Source organism: Tupaia chinensis, unplaced genomic scaffold (genome assembly GCF_000334495.1).
Source record: "Tupaia chinensis unplaced genomic scaffold, TupChi_1.0 Scaffold000429_1, whole genome shotgun sequence".
In the NCBI taxonomy this organism is placed as follows: Eukaryota; Metazoa; Chordata; class Mammalia; order Scandentia; family Tupaiidae; genus Tupaia; species Tupaia belangeri.
Genome location: NW_006159934.1, coordinates 964772 through 983032, shown reverse-complemented (window position 1 = coordinate 983032; position 18261 = coordinate 964772). Strand labels below are relative to the sequence as shown.

General features: G+C 52.2%; 1 protein-coding gene across 1 annotated transcript in view; it reads right to left on the bottom strand.

Moving 5' to 3' along the window:
* Positions 1-15100, bottom strand: part of LIMK1 (LIM domain kinase 1) — a 25547-nt gene extending 10447 nt beyond the window's left edge. Inside the window, exons 1-7 of the mRNA XM_027774396.1 lie at positions 14962-15100; positions 11913-12051; positions 11468-11577; positions 10072-10278; positions 2927-3032; positions 2639-2805; positions 1155-1338 (exon numbers count right to left, since the gene is read on the bottom strand). Of these exons, the coding sequence (XP_027630197.1) occupies positions 1155-1338; positions 2639-2805; positions 2927-3032; positions 10072-10278; positions 11468-11577; positions 11913-12051; positions 14962-15011 (963 nt within the window). The 5' untranslated portion in view covers positions 15012-15100. The remainder of the gene's footprint in view (positions 1-1154; positions 1339-2638; positions 2806-2926; positions 3033-10071; positions 10279-11467; positions 11578-11912; positions 12052-14961) is intronic.
* Positions 15101-18261: the final 3161 nt, after the last annotated feature.

Genomic DNA, 18261 nt, shown 5'->3' with positions numbered 1-18261 from the left:
GGAGCCCCGGCCCCACCCCTGGACTGCGAGGACTCAGGGTGGACAGAGGCTCTGCTGGGAGCCCATGGGGGGAGCCCCGTCCCCACCCCTGGACTGCCAGGACTCAGGGTGGACAGAGGCTCTGCTGGGAGCCCACGGGGGGGAGCCCCGTCCCCATCCCTGGACTGCCAGGGAGACACACAGATGCTTGAGCTCTTCAGACATCTCACATGACGCTCGCAGACAGAGAGGGGCAAGGGTGGATCATTCCTCTACAGATGGGGAAAGGGAGGCCAGAGGGGTTTCCAAACAGGGCCCCTCAGCTGGCAGGGAAGGGGCACTGCTGGGACTTAGGCTCAGGCCCCTGGTCAGGGCCAACCTTCTTTGCTCAGCTGGCCTGTCCCTGGAGGTCAAATGGAGGCTCAAGCAGGGATTCCTTTCCTGGCATGGGGACCAGGGATGGAGAGGATAGCCCAGGCCTATCAGATCACCTGGAAAGTATGGCCTGCACCTTTAAAAAAAGTTTCTTTCTTCCATAAATAAGAGGGATGGGGGTAGGGGAAGGCGCCCCAAAGGGGTGTTCACAAAGTGATCCACACCCCAGCCTCAGCCAGCTAGGATCACGGGTGTCTGGTGTGTTCAGAGAAGTCTCGGGATGAGAGCCAGATCCTTCCCATGTAGGTCAGTCTTACAGGGCGCTTGTTACCGCTGCGCCACCATCGGGTCCCTGGCCGAAGCCTCATGTATAATCCTGACCCTTCCAGCCTGGTCACAGCCGGGTGACATCAGAGTGTGGGAAAGGCTGTCCCTGTTGGGCAGAGTGTGAAGGGGTAACTGTCCCAGAGGCATGGTGGGGTTGGCGGCAGGCTCCACATGGGGCCCCAGTGTGGCCTCCAGGGTCAGTCTGGGCTGCCCTGCCCCTCCCATCACTACCTGGAAGAGCCACCTTTCAGCGACCTTCTCCAAATAAAGTTTGGGGTCTGCCTATCACAGGTCTGCAGCTCCCCGCAGCCATCCCAACCAGATCAAGGAGGACAAGGTGGAGAAGAGAGCACTGGCCAGGGCGTCTAGGAGCCAGATACGCTTCCACCATGGACTCCAGGCGTACCCTGGGTGGGAGGAGGGAGGACTGAGGGTCCCACCCAGACCGCCCCCCGCCCCAGCATGCCCTGTACCTTGATGGCCTGGCCGAAGCAGCCCTTGCCCAGCACCTCCCCGTGGATGAGGTCCGACGGCCGGAAGATGCGGTGTGGCCGGCAGACCACTCGGAGGGATTCAGAGCGGCCCAGGTCCTTGCGCTGGGAGGCTGGAGAGCCTAGTGAACCGGCACCTGGAGACCTGTCAATGCTGCAGCTCCTCCTGGGGGCACACAGTGTCCAGTGCCACTGGGGGGAGACAGCACCTGGCCAAGGCCTGCCCCCTCCCCATTCCCTGCATGCCCTATCCGTATAGGACGATGTATAGTCACTTCCTGTCCCAGGAGAGGTGGCATGGCTCAGTCCTCCCAGACAGTGGCAAAGCTGCCCGCTCACCCTGGCCCCAGCCTCGTCCCACCCCACCAGGTCCTGCTCTGCGATCCTGCTGTCTGAGGCTCCCCATCATGCATGTGCCCTTGGTGAATGTCAGCTCTTGGCCTCTTCTACCTGGTGGCTCTGGGACAGATGCTTTGTCTCTCAGCACCTGGTCCCAGGCTTTGAGGGAGAGAGCATCCTAAGATGCCATAATCCTGTCATAATGGCCCTGCTGAGACAAGCCAGGCAAGGTGGAAACACAAGCCTTTAACATCATAATTTCTTTCTTTTCTTTTTTCATTTTGCTAGAGGGTGCTGGCCAGAGAGGGAGAGAAAAAGAAAGTGAGAGAGCACCCTCCAAGGGGGATGGCCATGCCTCAGTCCTCCCCATTTTCCTCTCAGGATTCTGGGTATGCACGCTCATGTGTCTGGTGTGTTTTTTAAGCCACCAGGTCTAAGACTTGAACATAAAGTAAGCCATGTGAGATCCAGCAGTCTTAACCGCCATGCCACTCGCTGGCTAGCTGAACATCACAATTTCTTACAGCCAAGGTCTGTCACCCCACAAGGTGTCCCCCCATAGTCTTCACTGGGAGTCCTGGCTGCCTGTGGGTTTTGTCCTTGTGCTCCTTCCGCCCCCAGGGTTGAGAGGCTAGGGACCCTTGGTAGCTGCTGCCTAAACCCCTCTAGTAACTGTCTCTGCTCTTGAGTGGCTCCACCCTAAATCCCTGTCACACAGTGGACAACGGTCTTTGTGCAATACATGACTTTGCTGCAACATCCCTCCCTATCCCTTGTGATAGGTGGGACAAGGCCCAGACACCCTGCCACTAACTCTCACTTCAGAGCCCAGCCCTCAACCACCTTCGAGGTGCCCATCACCTGAACTCAATCGCTAGCTGCTCCTTGAAGCCAGGATGTCAGTCTACGCAGCAGGCACTCAGCGACTCCCCAGCCAGGGGCTGCTCCCCTAGCTTCCTATTCCCTAGCCTCCTTCCTCTCAGTCCCAAGCTCCCCCATGCTGGTTACTTTTTTGTAGACTGGCTCCCTCATCAGAGTGTGAACTTGTGGAGGGTGGGGCGCAAATCCCAAGAACCCTGGGGCCTAGCATCAGGGAAAGCCCCTCAGTAAGAGGTGGGTTGACTTACAAGACAGGTTTCTGCCGGGCAGAGCTGCCTGCCTCCCCACTGGGTGTGTGAGCTGGGGAGCCCAGAGGACTGGGCTCAGGCCCCGGCCCATGGCCCAGTGTGTCATGAGGGTCATGCTCAAGGGTTAGCTGGAGCAGGCGGCTGGTTTCCTGGATCAGCAGGTCAATCTGGGGGGAGTAGGTGTATGAACATGTGAGTTTGCTATGGTGGTGGGGGCAGGTGTTCAGGTGTGAAGGCACCACCTCCAACCCTGTCCACCACCCCAGGCCCCAAAATCACAACTCCTACCTCATCCAGGGGCACATTCCGGATAGGTGTGCCATTGATTTCTAGGATCCGGTCTCCAACGTGGATGGAATTCTTCACATCTGGGCTCATACAGCCTGGGTCCACTCTGTGGGTAGAGCAATGGTCAGACCAGTGGCTGACAGTCCCCTGGAGCCCTAACAGAAAACCAAAGCCAAGGTGACCAGACTGGGGGAGAGGCGACAAATGGTTCTGTCTTGTGCGGTTAAGAGGTGGCAACTATCCAAACACAGTTCTGGTTTGGCAATTGAACTGTGTAATCGATTACTAATGTCTCCCCTGGGAGTGAAACTGGGAAGGGGCACACCTGTTGGTATCTGCCACCCCATACTAGGGGCTCTGCTACTGCCTTTCAATACAAAGGCAGAAGACAGACTGATCCTGCCATCTGTCTGGTATGCTTGGGGCAGACAATTGGCATAAGACAGGTTCTGCAAGGGTCTGGATCTACTGGCTTCCCACCTGACTCCTAAACTCATCCTTCCAGAGGAGGCCAAAGTGCCCATTCTTTCCGCACTGCAGGAAGGGGCTAGCGGCCTGGCCTGAGCCACAGTTGCAGGGTGGAGATGGGAACGATGCCCTTGATTAATTGGCTATAAGATAACTCACAGAAAGCCATATTTAGGTGTTTTTTTTTTTTTTTTTTTTTTTTAATGGGGGGCAAGGAGGGAGAAGGAGGAGAAAGACAGAAGTATTTTTGATAGGCAAGTCATGATCTTCTGCCCCAGACACCCAGTTAGCTAAGATGAAAGGTGCATGCCACTCTGCCCAGCCTGTCCAGGCTGGTCTAGGATTTGAACTCGCCTCTCACATGGCCCTACCTCACACAGTGGCACTCTACTTCTTGCACCACTGTACCTGAGCCAGCATGCTTCTTTTAACTCTTCAATGTTAGTTACTTGGTTTTCATTTCACCTCATAAAAGTTTTTAGAAAACTTTCATTTCATCTCTGTCCTAGCTCCCCCAAAAGGGGAAGAGGAGGGAGGTAAGACAAAAAAGAGAAAGACCTTTAAGAAAAACAGATTCGGGGGCCAGCTGGTGGCATGCTGGTAAAGGTGCTGGACTCCCACATGGTCAACTGTGGTTCGGTCTCTAGGCCTGGTAGCTTGAAAGTATCGCCACCAGGTGCATGTGCGTGTATGTCTAAAATCTCAAGAGGAAAATGGAAGAGAAAGGACTGTGGCATGGCTATCTCTCCTATGGGTGATTTCTCACTTTCCCTCTCTCTCTGTCTCTCTCTGGCAATTGCACGTGCTCTATGGCAAAAATTAAAAAGAAAAAAAGAAAAACGGATCTATAAAAATTCTTCATCATCAAGAATATATTTTTGGGGCCAGCTGGTAGCATGGTGGTTAAGGTCCTGGATTCTCACATGGTCAACTGGTTTGAGCCACCTGGCGGCTTGTAAAACACATCAAGCACATATACCTGCATGCCCAAAATCTCAAGAGGAGAATCGAGAAGGAACCATAGGGTGGTCATCTCCCTTAGGGTGCCTTCTCACTCCCCACCCCCCCATCACTCTGGTGAGTGCACATGTCCTATAGCAAAATTAAAAAGAAAATGAAAAAAGGGACTAGATGATGGTATAATAGTTACACTGCTGGACTCCCCTGTGGTCAACTGTGGTTTGAGCCCTGGACACAGTGGCATAAAACTCATGTCAGGTAAATGTGCATGTGTGCCTAAACTCTTGAGAGGAGAACGGAGGAGAAGGGATTGTGGTGTGGCCATCCCCCCTGGGGAGTGATTTCTTGCTTTCTGTCTCTGGTGAGCAAATCCACCCTACAGCAAATAACTCTAAAGAAAAAAAAAAAGTATATTCTCACAGGGAAAGAAACTCTGCTATACATTAAATTTCCTAAGTGGGATAATTATACCATAAGATACAATAGGTAATTATATAAGATAGTACCCTTGTTTTTATTAGAATTCTAAAGTATTTGGTGATGATGGGAGAAGGGTCAATGATGCCTGCAATTTACAAAGGAGTAGTAAATAACTGATAGAGGCAAAAGGAAGAATAGTTAGAAAATCACCATTTTGCAGCCATCACAGTAATAACTGCTTCAGGCAGGAATCATCAACGGATGCTAAAGCCATTTGGTGAAAGGCTGATGGGGAGCAGGATATTTACAGATCTCACAAATGGCTTATTGATTACAAAGGGAAAAAGTCCTTCGCAGGGGAGAAAATGAACCAAGAAATCACAGTTAACATCCCCAGTGAAGGGCACACTGACACCATGTCTCCTGGCAAGCTGAGTCTAGAAGGGCACAGCATTGCATAGGCACTACAGGGTCGAAACTGCAGAACCTAAATCCAGGATGGAGGAGACGTCAGTAAACGCAAACAGGCACATCCTACTTAACAGCTGGCCCTTACACTTCGAAAATCGAAAATGTCAAGGTCATTAAGGACAATGAAAAGCCAAGAACCATTACAGATTAAGGGAGATTGAAGAGACAAGACGATTAAGCACAACATTTGATCATGGCTGAATCTTGGGTCAGGAGGAAATTGCTTTAAAGGGCAATACTGGACAACAGACAAAATTCAAATATGAACTACATATTAAATAATGGTATCAACATTAAATTTCCTAAACAGGATAAGTGTACTGTAAAATACAATAAGCAATTATGTAAGACAGTGCCCTTGTTTTTAGAAGAATATCTAAAGTATTTGGTGATGATGGGGGAAGGGTCATTGATACCTGCAATTTACAAAGTATTAGTAAACAACAACGGTAAGTACATATAAGTGTATGTAAAAATACAAACAGGTCACTTTGTCTATATTTACATATATACATATACCCCCCAAATATGACAAAAAGTTACAATCAGTAAACCTAGGTGTAGGGAGTATAGGTATTCAATACTCAATATACTTATTTTAGCAAATATTATGGATGTTACATTTGAAAACTTTCAAGGTAAGAAGCTTTTTTTTTTTTTTTTTTTTTGTAAAAGATTTTTGCTATAGGGCATGTGTACTTGCCAGAGACACAGAGAAACAGAAAGCGAGAAATCACTCCTCGGTGGGGATGGCCATGCCACAAATTCTTCTCCTTTATTTTCCTCTCAGGATTTTGGGCATGCATGCACACATGCCTGGTGTGAAGTTTAAGCCACTAGGTCCAGTTCTTGAACCACAGACGACTACATAGGAGTCCAGTAATGTAACCATTATGTCATCTGCTGGTCCCAAGGTAAGAAGTTAAGAAAACAAATAACATACAGGCTTCACATGGATATAGCCTTAAAAATATACTCCTGGGGATGTGGCCAGCAGGTGGTGTGGTGGTTGGGGTGCTGGACTCCCACATAGCTGACTGTGGTTCACGTCCCAAACCCAGCGGCTTGCTTTTTCACTTTCTCTCTCTGTCTCCCTCCAGTCAAATTTTAAAAAGATAAATGACAGTAACAAATAAAATTCAATAACTAACTAAATAAAACACACACACACACACACTCCTGGGGTCAACTCCATGGCACAGCCATTAAACACTGTGCAGAGGAAGCTGGATTCCACACCGCCAACCAGGGTTTGAATCCCAGCCCCTGCTGAGTTAAAACCATGCTGGGTACATGAGAACATGTGCAGGATCCTGAAGAGATGGTGAGCTGGGGAAAAAAGGACTGTGGTGCGATCAGGCTGCACTGGGTCTGAGGGGCAGCTCGCTTGCTTTCTTATGCATGTGCCAATAAACAAAGCGCGCGTGTGCGTGTGTGTGCGTGTGTGTGATTTTCCCCTGGGTCAGTGTGGTGGCACGGTGGGAACACATTGCTCAGATGATGCTAGCTCCACACAGATAATCACAGGTTTGGCTTTGTATATACCAGGTGTGGTGCCCACATCCTATCTGCTGGGAAAGGCTGGGGGGATTGCACTCTGGGGGTGCTTCCCTGAATGTTTCTCTCTCTCTGTGAGTCTCATGAAAGAAATTACAAAAAAAAAAAAGTGTGTTTCTATATATTCCTTAGACTCTCTGTATCCCTTTCCCCAGTCTCCTGCCCAGGCTGGGGCCCAGATAAATGAAACTTTCCTTAAAATGCTGCTATAAACAAAATGAAAAGTGGCCAAAAGCTAAACTGATTTAAAAAACTAGTTTAACACAAATGAGTAAATCTGGTCAGCAGTGTTTGGGCAAGCTGGGCTGCTTCCAAGCAAGAAGGGTGTGGCTCTTTGTAAAAAGTGTTGGGAAACCAGATGTTGGCTGGAAAAAAATTCTTCCAGATGTTGGCTGAAAAGACTGCTCATCCAGCAAGGCAGACAGGGAGGAGTTATCACTGACTCCCTTCATTTTAAAAATCTGCCTGGTTTTCAGGGACCAGCCGGGGCCTCTGCTCTGTGAGGGAAGGAGGGGAACCTCCCTTGTCCTCTGTGACAGCTCTGGGTCTGGGAGTGTCATCTCCCTCCCCAGCCTGACTGCTCATAAGGCAGCTGCTGGCCTCCTGCTGCTCAGGTGGGGCAGAGACCCAGGGTCCAGCCAGCAGCATCCTCCCTCCCCAGTACTGCCTTCCCTGGGATCTCATCAGAGCTTGCTACCTGATAGGGGTGTGAGGGATGCTTACTGAGTGAAATGAGAGCTGACCTGTGGCTCCTGGGCCCAGCTGTGGGCCCAGCTGTGGTGGACAAGGCACACTGGTCATCTATGAGGGCCCTGGGCTCAGTTCCAGGGTTGGTCTGCATACAGCTGGTGTGCCTGCAGGTGCACCCATGATCCTGACTGGCCAGAGGATGGTAGGGCGGGGAGATCCCATTGGAGTTCCCGCCAGCACCCATGATCCTGACTGGCCAGAGGATGGTAGGGTGGGGAGATCCCATCAGAGTTCCCGCCAGTCCCCACAGGCCCTACTCCCTCATGAAATAAACTTAAAAGTGAAAAAAAAAAAAAAAAAAAAAAATGGAGACATTAAACCTATGACTCAAGGTATCAATGAAGGCTCAGGAGAAACCTCAGAAGGTGTCCCACTCCACTGTTTAGAAGGACCACAGAGAGAAGGTGGAGCTCAGAGTCACACAGCATGTGAACTGCCAGGCTGGCTGGCTGGCTTGCTTTCATTAGGTCTTGCATGTCGGATCTTTTCTACCTGTGTCAGCATTTTCCTCAGGGCCAGTCTGCTAGTATTCGATCTCAGCTGACTGTCTTAACATGTCTTTCATTTCACTCTCATTCTCGAAGGGTATTTTCAAAGTAGAGCGTTCTGGGCTGCATGTTACTTTTGTTCACTGCACTGATTCCTGGTTTCCAACATTTCTGTTGGGACGTTAGCTGTCAACCCAACTGTCCTTCCTTTGAAGGTAATTTGTCTTTTCACTTGGGCAAATTACTAAATCGTTAATTTAATACTTTTTAGTAATTTTACTAAATTACTAAATTGTATTGTTAAATTAATGAATTTACTTCATATGGGGGTGGACGAGGGATACATGCACCCTTACCAGGGTCCTCATTCTACGCCTCTTCCTAGCTCTGCAGCCAGCCAGGATGTGCTCAGGCAGACCCGGGATATTAACCCGGAACCTCCCCATATGGCTTTGGCATCACATGGCTGCCTGGCTATTTTCTTTCTTTCTTTTTTTTTTTTTTAAAGAATTATTTATTATTATTATTTACTAATTAGACCAGAGAGAGAAGGAAAGAGAGAGAGCAGGCCTCCAGGTCTGGGACTTGATCTGTGGTCAGACATGTGAGAGTCCAGCACCTTAACCATGAAACCACCTGCTGGCCCCAGGCCTGGCTACTTTAAAGGTCTTTCTTTCCTCTTCGGTGTAGTATAGTTTAATTTGAGCTGTCCATGCATAGATTTCTTTTTATTTTGCTATTTGGGATTTACAGGCCTTGAGTCTATGAAATCAGTGTCTCTCATCAGTTCTGGGAAGTTCTCAGGCATTTTATCATCAAATATTGCCTCTGTCCCATGCTCTCTCTCTTCTCCTCCTGGAATTCCAAGTAGGTGATTATTATATCTTTTCACTCTGTCTTCTAAGTATCTTACCTTTTTTTTTCTTCACAGTTTTTTTCTTTTTGTCTATTTTTCTCTTCAGAAGTTAAAACCCTACTCTATTATCAAACCCTTGCAATGAAGTTTCCATTCTAATCATTATATATTTCATTTCCAGGAAGTCTATTTGGTTCTTTTTCAAATTTGTTGGTCGTTTTTAAGTATCTCTTATTTATTAAAACATATTGAGCATGTTTTATATTACCTCTGACAATCTCAGCTATCTCAAGGTTCTGTAGATCTCTATCTGCTTCCTGTTGTTTCTCCTGGCTGTTGCTCATAGTGCCTGGCTTCCACATCTGAGTAAGCTCAAGGAAGCCTGGAGGTGGCTTTCTCCAAAAGGATCTGCCTGAATCTCAAGAACATGACCATTTAGGAACCACTTTAAAATCAACCTTTCCGATTTTGCCTCAAGGTGTTCTGAATTACCCAGTCGTATGAATTTGGTTTGGGAATCTGCATTTATTATTTCTCTGGCAAGATTCCCTCCCATCTCCTATTCAGGTTCAAGTCAATTTCTCTTCTAGTTCTGATAAGAGGTTTCTTATGGAGGTCTGGTTTATTTCTCATTCACCCTCATCTTCAGAGCCCTTTGGGTTCCCCACTTCATGGGGGAGAAGGCAGTTCTCTTACTAGACTAGCTTCCTTGGCCCAGCCATGAAAAGACCTAAAGGCTGAAGCAATTTGGCGCTGTCCTCGAGGCCCAGCTGGTTTCAGTGTTCTTCTGATAGTCCTTTCACTCATTCCAGACCTGTTGATTCTCCTTACTTTTATAAATTTTACTTACTTCTTTTTTTCCATGAGAGAGAGAAGCAGAGAGAGAGAGAACAGAGTGCTGTGTTTTACCACTGCACCACCATCCATTCCCTACTCCTCTTTCTTGCTGGATTATACACGGACAACAGAAAATGTTTTTATAGTTTATCCAGCAAGTGTAATAGCTTCCAGAGGAATGACTAGACCAGATACCTGGTATACCAAGTCATCAGTGCTGGGCTCCATCTGGACCCAAACTTCACCCATTCTCAGGACCCCCAGTCCCGATGTCTGCCACCCACCACATCGATGGCCACAGTAACAACAGATACAGCCTCGGCAGGCAAGTCACTTACCCCTGGACGCGGACAGTGTGAGAGTGCTCTGTGCCGCAGCCCGACGGGCCATGAGCGGGATCGATGGAGACAGAGAGACCTCGTTTGCCATGAGCCGAGGCTGGGATGGACACGAGAGTGACTGTGTGGGGCAGGTGGGAGCCAGGGGAATCAGGCAGGATCTGCTCGATGACAGGGGTCACCACGGTTTGGTAGTAGCAGTGTCCACTGTAAGAGTTGCAGAGAGTGGGGACCCAAAGAATGGGAAGAGCATCCAGTCAGTCATCAGTATCACTGCTCCTGCAGCTCCCCAGGCCGACTCTCTTCTCCTCTCCTTCTTGGGAGAAGAGGGACGCAGCCAATGGATGGGACTGGGAGCAGGAACTCAACAAGCCCATGACCCCTTGCCCCTCTCTGGGGCTCTGTCATTGTGGTTTGTCTACTCTTTGTGATGTTGTAAAGACAGCCAGGTCAGGGCTGAGGACAAGCCCAGTTCAGGACAAAGTCATTAATAATAAGTCCATTTGAGATAAAGCCATGCTCTCCTCTAACCCAGCTTTATGAGAACTAGATGTACATAGTCCTGGGGTGCCTCTGGGCAGTGCACGGTCTGCACAATCACACAGAGCACTTCTCTCCCTGGCTCCTGGGAGAGACTCTAGGAGTGCCTCTGTTATTCATGAGTCCCCAGGACTAGGTCTGAGTTTTTGCTAATGACTCAGATGGACTGGCCACCACAAAGACCAACCATGTGATTGGGGAGGCCGGAGCTTTCAGCCAGTCTGACCTCCAAGGAGGGGGCTAGAGACTTAGTTTAATCATGTGGCTAATGATTCAACCAATCATGACTACATAATGAAACCCCAATAAAAACGGGATGCCTAAAGCCTGTGAAGCTTTCTGGTTGATGATCACACTGACATGCCAGGGAAGGGAGGGAAAGTATCTTCACTTGGCCGGTCCTGAGCTGTATCCTTCACAACAAATCTGTAATGCTAAGTGTGGTGCTTCCCTGAGTCCTGTTGGCTGTTTACAGAATGATTAAACCGGACAGGGTCATGGAAATCCCTGATTGTAGCCATTTGGTCAGAAGTGCTGACCCTGCCCTGCAACTGGTATCTGAAGTGAGGGCAGTCTTGTTGGGGACTGTGCCCTTAGCCTGCGGGGTCTGCACGGACTCTGACGGTTAGTGCCAGAACTGCAGCGCAGTCATCCTCCAGTAAGAAAGCGGATGTCTGGGGCCTTCTCAGTCGAACTTATCATTCCCATGGCACGGAGAGAGGAGAGATATTAATGTTTGCTCCCTTGAAATGCACTGCATGGAAAGAGCACACACCCTGAGTGTGGGAGACCCAACATCCTAGCAGTCCTGTGACACAGGTGGCACCCAGGCTCAAAGTGGGGCCGAGGGACTCACCAGTATAGCTTGGAGTGCTCCACCAGTGTGTAGGTGTCCCCGTCACCAATGAAGGTCCCACATGTGAGGCAGATGAAACACTCGGGATGGTACTTCAGCTCCCCAGCCACCTGAAGGGAGACGAGGAAGAGGGACAACCCAGCTCAGCAGGCCCTTGGCCCCCACAGCTCTGCCTCTTGGTCGCCTCTCTTGAAGGACAGCCCCACACACTACAGGGCCAGCTACTGAACTTCTGGCAGAGCTGGTTCCATAGACAAGGTGAGGGATGCGACAGACAAGCGGGTCAGAGGGCATGGGGGTGGGGATCAGAGAAACTGTGAAAAGGACAAGGGCGATGATAAGCGAGACCTGGAGCAGTGATGCCAGTGAGGACATGGACAGATCTCTCTCTCTCTCTCTTTCTCTCTCATACACACACACGCACACACAAGCTGTGGGCACTCACCATGACCAGCCCCTTGGTGATGTGCTCCGAGCACCCGTGGCAGGACTCCCCATAGCGGGCCCAGTAGTCCTTCTTGCAGAAGAGCTGCCCATCCTTCTCATAGTACTGGTGTGAGAGTGAGGCGCTGCATTCACAACACCTGGGTGGGGAGGTGGGGCTGAGGGTGGCCGTTCTGCCCTCCCAACGCCCAGGCCTTGCCAGTCCACAGACCATCCAAAGAACTGCAAAAAGGTGTGCCCTTGGGGCAGTGCCAGGCTGCGCTGGGCCAGGGGACATGGCGAATGGGATGGATTCAATCTCCCTGGTCCCTCAGCCACATGCCTCTGTGTGGTGCATGGCCTGCACGACCCCATGCAGTGGCTCTGGCCACCCACTAGCCTTGGGGGTGCTTGTCATCTGGGTCTTGTCACTTGTCAAGACAGGAGGATGGCTCAGAGTGGGCAGGTACTTGCTTACTGTCAGGTGATGGGACTGGAACAAGTCATGGGGCCCATCCTTATAGCCAAGGTGGCTCCCTCTTTCTCTTTCACTCCCTAGCGACGTGGATGTCACTGGGCCATCTGTCAGACGGCCGTGACCTGTTAGAGCTGGGAAGGTCTACTGGGCTCTAGCACCGTCTTATGTCCTTGGTTAGATTTGCTTAATCCTCATAGGCCACCGTGAGGTGAGCATGGCTATCCTCACTTTAGAGAAGAGGCACAGGGGCTCCCAAGGAGTAACTGCCCACGGTCCCACAGGTGGGCACCATGGGCCACACAAAGCTACTCCCTGCTCCACTAAGATACGAAGGAGGAGCTGAGCTCAGTACAGACCAGCCAGGGTCGCAGTCAAGACAATGCAAGTAGGCTTCCTAGGCCCCAGGAGCACTACAGGTCCTGCCGATCACAAGAAGATAGGGGGTCCACCTATGGCTCAGACCCCTAACCCCCAATGGCTTCCTCTGAAAAAGTAGCCACCATGAAGCAGAATGGTTGCCCTATCATTAGGAGCTACCAAGAAGGCAGATGGGGAGAAATGACTCACCAGCTGCTAGGTGCTATGCCACAGGCTAGGAGCTAGACCTGACCCAAGCATCCTGGTGCTAGAGACACCATGGAGTGCATATAAACACGTGGTCCCGAGTGAGGCCACAGGGGCTCCAGGTCCACTGGACTCTGGAGAGCCTGACCCAGGGTCCTGGTGTGCAGAGATCCATCTGGGCCAGAGCACACATCCACGTGGAGAACAGGCTAGGGTGTCTGTTCAGCTTTGCAGCTGCCTGGGGGCTCTGGGTCACACAGAGACAGGACCCGGGCTCTATGGGTCAATAATTCAGAACAGAGCCAGACTGGGCAAGCCAGCCCCTTCCCCCATGCAGCCAGGGGACCCTCCAGCACACTGGCCTGCACATGGTCTCATGAACTGCTCATTAACTTATGGGAACTAGCAAGGGAGATGGTGGGACACTGTTCCTTTAAGAGGATCCAGCCAGTTCCCCATTGTCTGGGAGGCTGAGGGGGAGGGGATGAGAATGGGGTGGTGGGAGTGCATCCAGGAAGAGGGGCATGATGAGCTCCCGTACAAGAGTGGGTTGTGCACAGGGCTGAGGGGGAGGAGGAGGAGATGGCGGAAGAGCCATGACGTCATGGCGGCTGCCCTCACTCCCACTCCCGGCAGCAGCCAGGGTAGGCGTGGTAGGGGCAGCCAGCTCACTGTGCCTGGGGCAGTGAAAGGACAAGCGGAATCTGGAGGGCCCCAGCAGGCTCCAGAGGGCTCTAACCTAAGGGGAAGATATAGGGGGAGGAGGAGGAGAGGGCGGAAGAGCCATGACGTCATGGCAGCTGCCCTCACTCCCACTCCCTGCAGCAGCCAGGGTAGGCGTGGTAGGGGCAGCCAGCTCACTGTGCCTGGGGCAGTGAAAGGACAAGCGGAATCTGGAGGGCCCCAGCAGGCTCCAGAGGGCTCTAACCTAAGGGGAAGATATGCAGACTAGTCTCAGCAAGAGGCAGTGGCAGGTTCCTGCCTTACAGGGAGGTCCCCAGCCTTGTGCGGATCAACCCAAGCACACAAGATTTCGGTCACTGGAGTGTCCCGCCTGGCCTGCCCTGGGAGCAAGGCTGCAGGAAGCAGAATGCTCTTCTCCTGCCTAGAAACGCCTACTTCCCCGCCCTCACTCATTGCGAACGCTCACCACTGCAGCCTTGGCAGCAGCATGAAGGCTCCCTGTGACGGTGTGATCAGCTCCCATGGGACCCTACTTCCTTGCAGCCTGTCGGAGGCCTGGCTGGGGTGTCCCCGCCACTCCTCATGCTGCCTACACCACCCGCCTGCTAGACACCAAGCCGGTCCAGGAGAAGACACAAGTGGTTCTATCCCTGCAGCTGGTCCAGGGTGCCATCTCAGCCTCCTTCTCACGCAGGGGGCTGAGACTCAGTGGCTGGCGTCCAGGCCTCATTGGACCTTTGCTGATGGAAGGCAAATGGGAGCCCCCATCCATAGCCCCACACCCAGACAAGAGTCAGAGGAGGCAGGAGAGGTAGGACAGGCCTGGCTCTCTGGGGTGCCCCACACAGGTCATCTCTCCCACAAGGGATGTCAAGAGGGGCAGACCAGACATCGAGGGTGTGTGGTGCCGGCCCAGGGTCAGACAGAGAGGAACTTCTGGAAAACACTGTCCTGAGTACCCGCCCCTGAAAGCTGGGGAGGGCAGAGCCAGGCCTGGGCAGAACAGGAGGAGGGCACTGGGGAGGGTGTGCAAGGGGCACCTGCAGTAGAGGAGACTGGAGGGGCTGGGAGACGCAGGCCACCTCCACACAATGACAGGTGTGTGGTCCATCCCTCCAGGGGTGCCCTCAATTCAGAGCCACATCCCTGGACCAGGGGTGAAAGAGCGCTGGCAGGCCAGCCTCACGGGAAGACAGGACCAGCAGGGTCAGAAACTTCAGTGGCAGCCTGCTCCCCCAAATAGCTCGGCCCATGGTGACCAAGGAGTTTCGGTTCTGCCCACAGCACTCAAACCAGGGGCCCTGTCTGGGGCCTCAGACAGGTGGGGAGGGGGCTTCCCACTTACTTATCACCTCTGAGGAAGCGGCTTCTTCTCAGGGCTGAGGCTAGCAGCATCCTTTGCAGCTATGGCAGAGGCTCTGGAGGCCTCCGGGAACACAGGGGTGGCCTGACCAGCCGCTTCCCCATCCTATCCAGTGGCTCAGGACTGGAGGCGGCAGAGGGCGGGGCCAGCATGACCACACCGCATGGGAGGAAGATGTAGCACAAAGGATGCAGAAGGCTTGGTCTGAGCCTGTGACAGGAAGCAGGTGAACCGCCTTCGCCTGGGCTTGGGCAGGCCGAGAGGGAGGGATCTAAGTCCTGACCCCAGGCAGGGGGGCTGTGGCCAGCTCTCCCCCTGGGTCATGCACACCCCAGGAAATGCACCTTGCCTGTTTCTCAGCCTTTACAAAGGCACTGAGGGTTCGACCTCTCTGAGGACAGGGACAAGCTCAAGGCAGTGGCCCCACCTCAAGGTACTGAGATGTTCTCAGAAGAAATGGAGTTGAATCCAGGGCCTGGGGCACCCCACTGAAAGCCAGCCTGACTGCTTGGTAGCCACGTGCCCAGGCATGTGGTGACCCTTCCCTGGGCCCCTTTCCTAGCTGGCATGGAGGGAGGGCGTTGCTAGTCTCCCCTGCTCTGGGCCATGCCAGGAGAGCAGCATACCAGCAGGCCAGGGACACCTGGGCGAGCCATGAGTGGAAGCCAAAGGAAGACCTGCAGGCCTCCTCTCACAGTGAGACTCCTCCTCATGTCCAGCCACCTCGGGGCGGCTCAAGGACACCTTCCTATTGCCCACTCCAGTCACCCCCAGTCCCAGTGACTCAGGGCAGGCTACTCCAAAGCCAGGGAGAACACACTCTGCCCTTTGGCTTCCCTCCTGTGGCCTCCATGATTGCGCTCTCACCCTCCCTGTCTCCCAAAGCTCCATCTCCCCCTCGTGCCCCAGGCAGAGGGAGCCCCCAACTCTTCCTTTGATTTCTCTTGGCCCATTACACATCTTGTCCACCATCTCAGGGTGTCCCTCCAACTGGACTCAGACTCTCACTCCAACTCTGGACATTGCCACCCTAGAAAGCCCACAGCACCCTCTACTTGACAGGAACAGGCATGACTTGTCACTAACCCACCCCTGGTTCCACCAAAGTCCACAGACCAGCACCCTCCCAGAGCCCAGATCAGAAAACCAGAACAGCCCTTTACCAGCCCCACCACCCTAACCCCAGGCCTTCGCCTCTTTAACTCTGCAGTCAGATGGAGTGAGAAAGAGACAGGTTTGAGGACCAGCCCCGGCTGTGCAACCTTTGGCGAGACACCTGATTTCTTGGAGTCTCTATTTCTCGCATGGAGAATTTCCCACTTGCCCACTCTCACTGGGCAAATATGGTACCTCACTGGGTGATAGTCAAGGTTTAGCAACTAATATTACAAGTCTGCTTAGGGTCAGCAGGTGGTGTGGTAGTCAAGAGATTGGATTCCATGTGGCCTACTGTGGTTGGAGTCCTGGACCTGGTGGCTTGAAAATCATGCCAGGTATGAATGCATACATGCCCCAAGTCCCAAGAGAGAATAGAGAAGAATGGATTGCAGCATGGCCATCTCTGCTGGGGGGCGATTTCTCACATTCCCTCTCTCCATTCTGTCTCTCTCCAGCGAGCACATGTGCCCTATGGCAAAAACCTGAAAAAAAAAGAACAAAAGCTGGCTCAGTAAGTGGTAGCTCTTGTGACTAATACTTACCAAAAACTGTCCCTTTCCTATTTGAAATTCTCTCCACCCCAATCACTGTCCCAGGTCAGGCCTTATGAAGTCAGATCCCTGAGCTACCGGGACAGTCCCTCCCTTGCCAAGTTACCACCATGTGTGCACTGGGATGGCCTTCTACCACCGCACACCCACCCACATCCTTCCCTTACTTTCTGCAGGCTCCTTACTGCCTTCAAGAGGTCCTTATCTCAGCATTCATGTCCCTTTGCAAACCGGTCCTGACTGTGCCCCCTCGCTGAGCCCAACTCACTCCGTTCCTACTCAAACAGGCTGTCCTGGTCCTTCGACAGTCCGCCCCATCCCACCTCCAGGTGCAGGTGGTTTTCTCCACCTGTCCAGAGCCCTCTTGTTCCCTGAGACCTGCTTCTAAACACCTGATCTGGGACCCCAGGACACACTGCCTGCTTCTCTTTGTCCTCACTGGCTAGTGTGGGCACTAGTGTTCATTTCACTTGCTGGCTGTGTGACTGCAGTCAAGAGAACTAACCTCTCTGGGTACCAATTTTCTCTCTGGCAAAAAATGGAGACAATACAATATCTAAGTTGCATCTAGAACAGTGCTTGGTTCTTACTAATAATTAGGCATTATTATCTAAAACAAAGAACAAACAAACCTTTTGGAAACCTAAAATTAACTCTTGGTGGTTGATGCCCCTACAGCCCTGCTGGCCCTCCCAGCTTTATCTTCCCTTCCTCACAGGGCATTCTCCTCTGAACTCGGCCATTTGCTGACTGCAGGGGGTGGGGTGGGGGGCTCTTGGAATTCCTGCCCACCACACTTCTGCACCCCGGAAATTTGCATCCTTTGAGAGCTTCCTCTGGGCCTAGAGTCCAGGCCAAGGCTATCCCCTACACCTGGCTTCTCGAGATGGTCACTGGGCCACCTCTGGGTTCCCAGGTGTTCTACTTGGTCCCTGGCCTCAGCCTGACCCCACTTTTCTCCTACCCATGGGTATCTGTGTCTAGAGGCTGGGGCTGCTCTTATTGGACTATGCATTGCTACAGTGAGCCTGGGGCCCAAGGAAGGTGGCTCAGCTTCCCCCAAGGCCTGGATTGTCTTACCGCTCCCCCTCCCACCTCCCTCTCCCGCCTAGGTGCCAAAAGGTCTTGGTAATACAGGCTGAAATGCAGGTCTCCTACTTCCTCTCTTTTGAGACAAAACAGGAAGGTCTTTTGGGATCTTCTAGCCAAAATGCCTCATTTTACAGATGGGGAAAGTGAGGCCAAGGACTCCTTACACGTCACAGTCAGGGACAGCACTGGCAGGAATATACAGGTCTTTCGGATGCTTGTCCAGCCCATCCTCTTTGGCAGGCCTTCTTAGGGCAACACAGGCCCTGAGCACCCCTCCCCAGCCAGCCCACCCTACCTGAAGCAGTCTGAGTGCCAGTCAGCATTCAGGGCCTGGAGGTACTGGCCATCATAGATCCTCTGGCCGCAGCTCGCACACACCGGCAACTCGCTTCCTGCAGGGGTGGAAAGGGAGTTGGGAACTATTTTGGGGAAGTGAGGCTTGGTGCAGGTTCAGTCTGCCCTGCTGACCCACCTGTCCCTA